The sequence below is a fragment of the Gymnoscopelus braueri genome (genome assembly GCF_963280865.1).
Source record: "Gymnoscopelus braueri genome assembly, chromosome: 9".
NCBI classification, from domain to species: Eukaryota; Metazoa; Chordata; class Actinopteri; order Myctophiformes; family Myctophidae; genus Gymnoscopelus; species Gymnoscopelus braueri.
In genome coordinates this window covers 23812747-23823002 of record NC_137610.1, presented here as the reverse complement: position 1 = coordinate 23823002, position 10256 = coordinate 23812747, and the positions used below count along the sequence as shown (strand labels likewise).

Below are 10256 nucleotides of genomic sequence, written 5' to 3'. Positions count from 1 at the left end.
ATACGTATATACACTACATCTCTTCTGTGCATGACATGCGCACAATTAAAAAAACAATAAAGCCTTATTTTTGTGACAGTCTATAGACAAAACATAAAAAAATGTGTGTTAAGACTCCAATCGGCTTTGTGGAATTTAAGGTGCTGAAAGTGTTCTTTTCTGGTCTTTGTGTCCAGTTTTGTGAAGAGAACTGATTAAAGAAAACGAAACATGGAGGGTCTATAGTGGCATCTTGACTTGCCAACTGTTTGCCATTTGCTACCTAAATCCACTGGGTGGCAGTAAAAGCATTTTATTTCATTTTTTACCTTTTTAATGTCAGGTCTGTTTTGATGAGGCTAGAATAACAAGGCTACTACATTTTCCTCATTGTAGAGACAGAATGAACAGAATGAATGAACAGAATGAATGCTTTGTTTACAAGATGTAAATAAAATAAAAAGGTCATACATTCTGGTTTCTCAGTTGCACATTTATTTTGTATAACTTTTACGAGTGTAATAAGTGCTTTGGAAGAAAGGTAAACTTGCCTACTCATACGAACACATCATCATATAGAAATAAACTAGCCATTCCAAAACAGAACACACCAGAAGGCAGGACTGGGCTATATATTGATATATCGTCACTGTTGGGCAGAAACCTTGTATCTCCATATTATATACCATTTTGGAAACAAAAAAAAAATTGTTCAAATAGCCGATCTACAAGCTCACAACGTGTTGATCTAGAGGGGCTAGTTGAACTATTTAAAATTATTTCTTGAAATAGTAAAATATGGATAGTAAGTTTAGGTTTAAGGGGTAAGGCGGCGCGCAAGATAGGGCCCTATGTTTTTTGTAAATTAATGCGCTTCTACCTACTACAGTGTGACAAAAAAAAGTCTATAAGCTCATAGCGAGTTGAGACGATATTTTTGCTATTTAAAAAAAGAAAAGAGTTTAATCCAGTGGGTTTTATAAATATTGAACCAATGAAAAGTATTAAGAGCTTGTGACTAAATAATAACTACATTGGATCTAATGGAACACAACTTCTTATTTACATTTCATGAAAAGTAACAGTTTCGGATATACAAGGTTTCACAGGCACTACTAATGATTATTTAAAACAAAATCTGGTGTAAATATTTAGTGAAAGGACCAATAGTTATCCCCACGATATTGAGGTATTTGTTCAAAGAAATAGTGATATTTTAGTGCATATTACCCAGCCCTACCAGAGATATACAAAGCATACAGAAGGAAAACGGGCAGTATGGTCTCTGATTAACTAAATAAAAATAGCTTTAAGGGTGCATGTGTCAGTGTTCAAATGATTCAGGTTACACATTTACAGTTACGTTGTAATATAAGGCAGTGGTTCTCAAATATTCAATGTATTTGTCCATGGAGTCCCATCTAAATAGATTTCTGTTGTTAAAAAACCTTATTATTAAGATCTTTGAAAATGTTTCTAAAGTAGCCGATCTACAAGCCCACAACGCATCGCATCAGAAGTTGCGACACTTTGTGAGCTTCGAGATCAGCTATTTTCGAATAGCTGAAGTATAAAATAGGGTTAAAGTTTGATGCTAGTAACCTCTTTCTGGGGACCCCCTGGAAGCCTTTCACACAGACGCCGTTGGGGTCTCTGGACCACACTTTGAGAACCACTGATACAAGGCAACCTCTAGTGACTGAGCAGGGCTTGAATATATAAATAAAAAAAGGCACTCAAATGCATGGCTATGTGCACTTATTGGCAACATTCAGCTCATTCATTCCATCAGTACAAAGATTCACACACACACACATCATAACGCATCTGGCATCACATTCTGCTCAACAGCACGTTCTCACCCTGAAGAGGGGGAGCAGGTGTTTGTAAAGGCCTTTCTACTCCTGGTGTGATGCATCCATAGATAGTCCATTGAACAGTCTGTGTTTTCCTCTGTCTACCGTAGGTCCAAAGCCCTCCTTCAGAACCCAGTGTTAGTCTGTGAACTTGCGGTTGGGGTTGGCACCGAACAAGGCCACTCTGACTTCAGGCATCATCTGTCAAGAGATCAATAACGACAGGATATGAAGTGATTGAATTCTCATCATGAACAGGACACAGACATGAAATGAAAATGCCTCTTACACAGTCAAATCACCCAGAGATAAGTTAACACCCAAGAGAAAAAAAGTATATGCTTATAATGACTAGGGTTGGGAACCGGATCCAACATTGAGGAACCGGAATTGGTTCCATCACATTTGGAACCATGGAACCACTTTATCACACTGTCAGGGCTGGTATGTGGACTTCATGTCTGCGAAATTATAATGAGGGCCAAAATTAAACATATTTTTTAAATATATAGGAATCGTTAAAGGGAACTGATTGGGAACCGGACCGTTAAGACGGAATTGTTAAGGAACCGGAATCTTTAATATCCCAAAGGATCCTAACCCTAGCCTAGACAATAGACATGAGATGACAATACCTCTTACACAGTCAAACCCCCAGTGATAATTTAACACCCAAGAGTGTAACAAATTGAACCAAATGGACCCCTCACAGGTCCATTTGGTTTTTCTTGTAAATATTCGCCTATAATGACATGACCAAAGTAGGGGCTCCAGGTTGAAAGTGGCTACTGAATGTATGGTTGCAGACGAAAATACGTGTGTGTGTAACATGCAGATGGATGGGTGTGGATTGAGGTGCACTCAGCCTCGATCTATAATCAGATTAATCTGAAAAATAAAACAAGGTTAAATGCAAACACGACCCCAAGTGACGCCCCTGTAAAGAGCCCTCACTGCCTGCCTGGCACTACGTAATGGAAATGTTCTACCTGTTGTGCTATGAGCTCCAGTCTGTTTTCCAGCGTGTTGGCCACCTTGATCTTTCCATTGTCATTGTAGCATTCAACTCCTCCACAGCTGTTGAAAACAATGATCAGGCATCAGTAATCACCATTAAGATGATCATGTCAGTTTTTCAGTTCAATGCTGTTCAAGTACATACTGAAATATGAATGAATCATCTTACATATCAGGGGAAAGAAAACGGTCCTGATCAATTCTGACAGCTATGTTGCTCTTCACCGCTTCTTTGTAGATGGGGATGTTTTTATCGACTGCAGCCTGTCGGACACAAAAAAAATAACATACAAAACAAACCACATGACTAACAAACCTATGTATTGTACTGCATGTCATCACTATCTGAGGGCAACTTGTGTTTTTAACAATTAAATTAAAAATGTAAACCTAAACCTTTTAGCACAAGACCCAAGAGAGAAATTTGATGTCTCCCGACCCCAACACCCAAACTAGTGAGAATAGTCTGTTGACAAGCTCACAACTCATCACATTTTAACTACTTATTACAAGTCTTACTAATTTATGGACTAATTAATGGACTGTCTTTTATAAATGTTTTCATGCATTTATGAAATTCTTTTGAAAATGTTTTTAATTTGTTTTAAATTCATGCAATTTGTTTTAATTTGTATTTTTTGTAAATCTTTTGAAATAACAACAATTAAAAACTAAATGTAGGAAACGTATGTAGGGATATTTACTCGCGACCCATACAAATGGGTCCGCGACCTTAAACAGCACCACTTGTAAACAGTCCAGCTCAGACTCTGACCTGCACAATCTCCACATCTTGCTTGCGACATCGAATGGTCACTTTAGGCTCCAGTAACTGGTAGAACCCCTGGAAAGAGGAAGTTGGCACATACATTACACTTAGCTGTAGCCTACAGTTAGTTTACGTATAGATACTAATGCTCAAAGTAGCGAGGACAGAAAGATTATTGGGTCCAATACCGTCCAATAACATTTAGATTTGATAAAGATTTCTATTTGAGAACATTTAACTTATAAGCAAACTAAAAACAAATAACTTCTGAAAAATATATATTTTTCATATCTAAGCACTTAAGCCCTATTCAATTGCTTTTACGTGTCCAATCTACAAGCTCAGTTGAGCTTGTAGATCTACAAGCTCAGTTGAGCTTGTAGATCTGCTAATGTAATAAATGAAATTGTTTGAAAATGTTCGCCTATCATGACATGCCCGAAATAAGTATGTCAGGTTTAAAGTGGTTAAAAAAAAAACAGTACACATCGGCTGTATAATTGTCTATAACCATGTCTTCAAAAAAGTCAAATGGCTGACATATGGGGCGGGTTCTAGTAGCGATGGCATTTTACCTGAAGCACCAGCCCTTCCAGCAAGGTGGAGTACCTGTCCGGGTCGTTGGCGATCTCTGCAAGCCTCTGACGGGCCTCGTTCAGCAGCTCCTGAGACAAAGAAACACCAAAAATAATGCACTTTATTTGTATAGCACCTTTCATGAAATGCAGCTCAAAGTACTTTACACAAAAAGAGCAACACAATTCAAAACACAGCATAAAAACATGAATACAAAATAATAAGTAAAGCAATAGGATTTAAAAATAATAATTATAAACTAAAAGCAAGAGTGAAAAAAACAGATCAAACATGCTATCAAATATCCATTCACTGACTTGTTAGTCCCACATGCTTGTGTGCCCAGTTTTAATGAGCACCAATTTAAAAAGAAATTGAACAGCCAAAGTATTCGTTGTTCAAATATAGCTAAAATCTAAAATTACATGCTTTCCCGCTTTTAATGGGTTAAGTGATTAAAATAGTGCAGGTGGTCTCTAACCCCGATCATGTCATCACGGCCCTTCAGCACTTTCAGCCTGGCCTGGTTCATCAGGTTGGACATCTGACTGTGGAGAGCAAAAGAAAACCATAAGTTAGAAGCTGCACACAAACTGCAATATAGTAGTATGCTGGTGAAATGCTTGTTCTGTGTAAACGTATGGAGTCTAGAGCCAGAATGATATCGGCAGTTATGCAGCCAGAGTCCTGATGTTTTTTTAACGAAAATACTCACAAATTGCTGATCTACAAGAACTTGACGCATTGTGAGCTTGTAGATGATTTTTTTTTTAAAGGGTTTTAATAGGGCTTCTGTGGAATTTTTTTTGAAAGGTTTTAATAGGGCTTCTGTGGTTAAATGAAATTAAAAAAAAATGTCATTCAAAAAGTCATTTGTATTTCTATTCATGTTTTGCTTATACGTTAAATGTTCTCTCATCGCAAAACAATGGATCGCATTAACGTGTTGTGAGCTTATAGATCTACCATTTCTGGCCCACGACCCCGTTGCGATGAAGTACAACATCAGCCTGTACACCCAAAGGACCACAATGAAAATAAGCTCTCGACAGGCTTGATCCTTAAGACAGATATGTACAAATATGTTTATGCATAAGCATTTTGAGAATGGAGATGTCAATCAATCAATCAAAACCCCCAGATGCTGTCCATGAATGAGAGAATGACAGCTCACATCTTCTTATGCATTTCAATCTGCTTTTCCTTCTTCTCGTAGTATTGCATGATCTTCACTCTCTGAGTCTGCACCAGGCGACCTTTCTCTATGTTGAACTCTTCCTCTGCCTGTGAAAAACATGCATGTACAAGTAAATGTACCCGCAACCAACTTAAATGCAACACATTTTATCTGCATCTAGGTTGCAATACCCTACCTGACAGCCCATTCATGAAACAGACATGTCCTATCTGATTGTTTTAAACGACGATAACTCACAAATATTATCCTCTTTGTTTAAAAAAAAAATCACCGTTATCATGTTATGAGCAACATTCTGTCGATAAATTCCGAGCAGCGATTATTTTCCCATGTGTTCGAGTTTGGAAGCACCTGTTGTAAATCACTCAATGTCCTGCGTACCACTTTGCACATATGTAGGAGGCAGCAGGGCGTTGAGTTATTCAAAAGGAGTGCTTCCAAGCTCGAACACATAGAAAAATCATTGCTGCGCGGAATTTATTGACAGAAAGTTGCGCATGACAGCACCGGATTAAAAAAAAAAAAATCTTGACAGAGACAAAGAGGATAACCCAAGTATAGGTACATTATTGGAGAGGTTATCGTCATTTAATACAATCAGATAGGACTTGTTTCATGAATGGGCTGTCATGGGAGGCATTGCAACATGCTTGCGGCTACAGTAAATGTATTGATGACATTTCTCATACACAAAACAGAGACGAAAGCACTTCTTTACCTTAGCATCGATTTCCTCTGCCTTCTCACTCGCCTCCTGTTCAATGAAGGCCATCATGTGCTTGATCTAGAAATACCATGGTTATTCTTTGTCCACTCAGCAATAATAGACTACATCAGTGGTTCTCAACCTGTGGGTCAGGACCCCCCGGGGGGGGGGGGGGGGGGGTCCCCACTAGCCCTGGTTCAGAGCGTTAGTGGCTTCGCTATAACGCCCTGGAAGACCCCTCGCTCTGCGCAGGTACAAGGAATTCCACTGCCCTGCCAGCGCTCAAGAGTAGTGAAAATAAACTAAACCATTTCGCTACTCACCGAAGCAAAGGCTGTTTTGTGTTGTTGAAAGTCTATTCTCCGCACTGGGGAGCCTCTCAGCACCCCACCTACTCTGTAAAATACATTTTTTGGGCAGAAAATAAAATATGTCAGCGAGAAGGAAATAAATTGTATTTACTCCACAGTGCCCTCTACAGATCTGGAGGATTTGAACTTACCATTAACCAAAATCTGTAGAGGGCACTGTGGAGTAAATAAAAATAATTTCCGTCTCGCTGACATATTTTATTTTCTGCCCAAAAAGTGTATTTTACAGAGTAGGTGGGGTGCTGAGAGGCTCCCCAGTGCGGAGAATAGACTTTTAACAACACAAAACAGCCTTTGCTTCGGTGAGTAGCGAAATGGTTTAGTTTATTTTCACTACTCTTGAGCGCTGGCAGGGCAGTGGAATTCCTTGTACATGCGCAGAGCGAGGGGTCTTCCAGGGCGTTATAGCGAAGCCACTAACGCTCTGAACCAGGGCTAGGTCCCCACATGCTTTTGGGGGGTCCCCAGATGGCAGTCAAGGACTTTTAAGACCTTTTTAATAATTGAAAAATAAAATAAATAAAAAATACCATTACTGCATCAAAAGCAATCAACGAACTATACTATAAAAACGGGTTAAACAACAGCCAAATTGACAAATAATATAAGAAAGAGGCAAAACAATTGAAAATAGACAATCAAGTTCAAGCTTGATCAAGTTCACAATGATCTACTATTTTCACAATATTTATCTGTGGAACCGAGTCAAACTAAATTGAATGCCTCAACTCCTGCAATTCCAAGTGCTTGTCAGGGTTGGGGGGTCCCCAGTTGAAATATGATTATTTTGGGGGGTCACGGCCTGAAAAGGTTGAGAACCACTGGACAATTAGTAGTTACCACAATCAATAGACCAATTATTAGTTTACCAACATTGAGACTGGATGCACAGGTGATTGTTTCATGCAATCAATTCTCAACCTGTTGTTTCAACCCCCTCATGTGTGTTGGCTAGTGCTGCGCGCCCTAGCGAGACCTGACAGAATGGGTTTCATTTGCAACCAGTGTGATGTTGTCTGTTAAAGGGTCTATTAGTAGTTAGTACCTGACAGTCAAAACCACCATTGCTTTTCTCTCTTATAATAGACTGCTAATTAGAATAATACAATCGCAGTCCAAGTCAATAATTCAACCTAAATCAGTCAATAATTGAGGTAAGATAAATTCTGATTATTTGGGGAGAAAAGTTGCATGCACATCAAACCACGATGGTTAATGTTAGTTCTTTTTGGATCAGCCCAATATGATCAAGTGGTCATTGATCAAGTGGTCATTGCCCACCCCTGGCTATATCTATTTTCATATAAAATACAGTTCAAATCACCCATGACACACAAAGCTTCCAAATATATTGATGGTTCATTAATCATTATAGGCAAAATTTTGTGAAAATAGCAGTGGTGGGGAAAGTATACAGATGTTTTAGTAAAAGTATGCAATAGAAATACTCTAGCTGTAAGGTAAAAAATACTGAATTCCAAATTTACTTGAGTAAAATGTACAAATGTATTGGTATCAAAATGTACTTAAAGTACCAAAAGTAGAAAGTACTCATCATGCAGAAATTAATGTCCCATTTCAAGCTTTCAAATGTATAAAACTCTTATATAGCAGATCTACAAGCTCACAATGTGTCGCATCTTGAGGCATTGTGAGCTTGTAGATCTGCTATTTTCAAATGGCCGAAATGTATATAGGGCTTAAGTGGGTAATGTACGTTTTGTAATAATAATCAAAATCTACAAAGTAACTTAAGTTTTCTAATAATTATAGTGGAGACAGTAAAAGTACAATATTTGCCTCTGAGATGTAGTGGAGTAGAAGTAGAAGTACAGAACATTGAAATACTCCAGTAAAGTAAAAAATACAATTTTTTTAAAACTTAAAAGTACAGTACTTAAGGTAAATGTGCTTAAGTTATTTTACACCGCTGGAAAATAGTAGGAATGCAAGCCCAAAATGCTATTTTCACAAACATTCTTCCAACAGTTGCTAAGCTGTTTTCTAGTGTTTACTTATGTTTTGTTTAAGTTCATCTAAAGCCCATTATTACCTGTTTCTGAACGTCGGCGTCGCTGAGCGCCATGGCTGCGTTTTATGAATGGTGTTTTTAGTTAGTTAAACAATTTAAACAATTAATTATAACTGTGTCGCTGTTTGTTTGTTTGTCTGTTAGAATCAGGAGACAAACGCTTCCTCTTCTACACTCCACTTCCTGATGACGTTGAAGTCACGTGACAGTCGGCGTTGCCATGTTTTGTGAGAGAAATAAGCAACCAAGTTTAGGAAAACAAGCCCAAAAGAAGCAACTTATTAGGCCACATTGATTGATTGATTGATTGATCAATCGATCGATCGATTGATTGATTGATTGATTGATTGATTGATTGGTCGGTCGGTCGGTCGGTCGATCGAATATTTTATTAGACAGAAATGTAAAAACAGCACGAGTACAGTCAAACACTTTGACTCTTTTGGATAACACCAAAAGAGTCCTTGCAGTCTTGTTTCCATTGGGGTCCTAGGAATTCAATTCATCAACATATAAAATAGCACCAAACATTCAACATCATCACAAATATAAAACAATATTTGTACAGAGTAGAGGAGAAAAAGAGGGGGGGAGGTTGCCTGTCTAAGGGAGAAGTGATAACTACCTCCCCCTTTGGCCTCCTGAAAGGTGCATTTTCAGGGCTGTTTTAAAGGAAGCCTAACCTGACACCGTCAAATGGAAGAAAGCTTGCGACACACATTTTGTTTCACAGCGTACTTGCATCTGAGACTCCGGGCGCAGAATCGATGACAGACAGTTTTTCTTTTTTTCAAGCTACTAGGCAGGTGATTGGATGATCCCGCCCCTAGCAGCCGCTGATTGGTTCGGACACGCAGTGTTCGGCCATCTCTACTCCCTTCGCAATCCCAGACCTCCCTGAAATCAAATGCAAATGAGATTTCCGGAGGGAGGGGGTTTACCAGGCTAAAGGAAGCCATGCAGTGATCTAAATTTTTTGGGATGGGGTCAGGGCATTACACTTAGATGGCAGTGCTGTAGAAGGAGAATTTGCCCATGTTTGTTTTATGGGCGGGTGGTACCAGATCATTGTTTACGCTCCCTCTAGTATTGTTGCCAAAAAAAAAATAGGTATTTGGTCAGATATGCGGGTATTGAGGGCATTGAGGGCAAAGTCGCATTGACTATTTTGAAAGTCAATCCCATTTTTAGTTGTTTAACCCTGTCTTCTACCCTGAGCTATCCTAGGCTAGCAAAATGTGTGGGATAAATGTGGGTCATGAATGAGGGGCTGAATGAGGGCTCCAGAAAGAGTCCTGAGAGCACTTTTTTTGACAAAAGAGGAAATTCTGCCCAAAAATGAGCATGAGCACTTTAAACCTATGCATCGGCTATTTGAAAAGAACCGATCTACAAGCTCTCAACGTGTCCCGATGCAACACGTTGTGAGCTTGTAGATCTGCTATTTTAAAAAACTCTTGTAATAAAATGTGCACTATTTGGAATATTTTTTGAAACATTCCAACAACACAAATGCTCCCCTGGGCACAAAACATTTTCATAACAATATTTGAGAACCACTGGTTTAAATAATAATTAAAAGTGTGGAAAGAAAGCCTAAATAAGCAGCAAGTAGGCCAACACTTTAGCCACAAGCCACAAAAAATTCAACTTGCAAAACTACCAATATTTACAAGCAACTTTACAGAAAAAGAAGCCCAAAGTCGGTTATAATAAGCCGACATGGCAACACTGATACAGTCAAAAGTATGG

General features: G+C 38.7%; 1 protein-coding gene across 1 annotated transcript; it reads right to left on the bottom strand.

Annotated features, from left to right (window-relative positions):
* Window positions 1-666: 666 nt before the first annotated feature.
* Window positions 667-8684, bottom strand: atp6v1e1a (ATPase H+ transporting V1 subunit E1a). Its single transcript, XM_080437568.1, has 9 exons — window positions 8526-8684; window positions 6114-6179; window positions 5372-5481; window positions 4679-4745; window positions 4197-4286; window positions 3628-3696; window positions 3022-3116; window positions 2825-2912; window positions 667-2036 (listed from the first exon to the last, which is right to left on the bottom strand). The coding sequence occupies exons 1-9, from the start codon at window positions 8556-8558 to the stop codon at window positions 1974-1976; spliced, it is 681 nt and encodes a 226-aa protein (XP_080293694.1). The 5' UTR covers window positions 8559-8684; the 3' UTR covers window positions 667-1973.
* Between the last annotated feature and the right edge of the window lie 1572 nt (window positions 8685-10256).

Coding starts and splice junctions, on each gene's coding strand:
- atp6v1e1a (XM_080437568.1), bottom strand. CDS start 8,558: ATGGCGCTCAGCGACGCCGACGTTCAGAAACAG. Junction 6,180..8,525: donor ACGCCGACGTTCAGAAACAG/GTAATAATGGGC, acceptor TGGTATTTCTAG/ATCAAGCACATGATGGCCTT. Junction 4,746..5,371: donor ATTGAAATGCATAAGAAGAT/GTGAGCTGTCAT, acceptor TGCTCTCCACAG/TCAGATGTCCAACCTGATGA.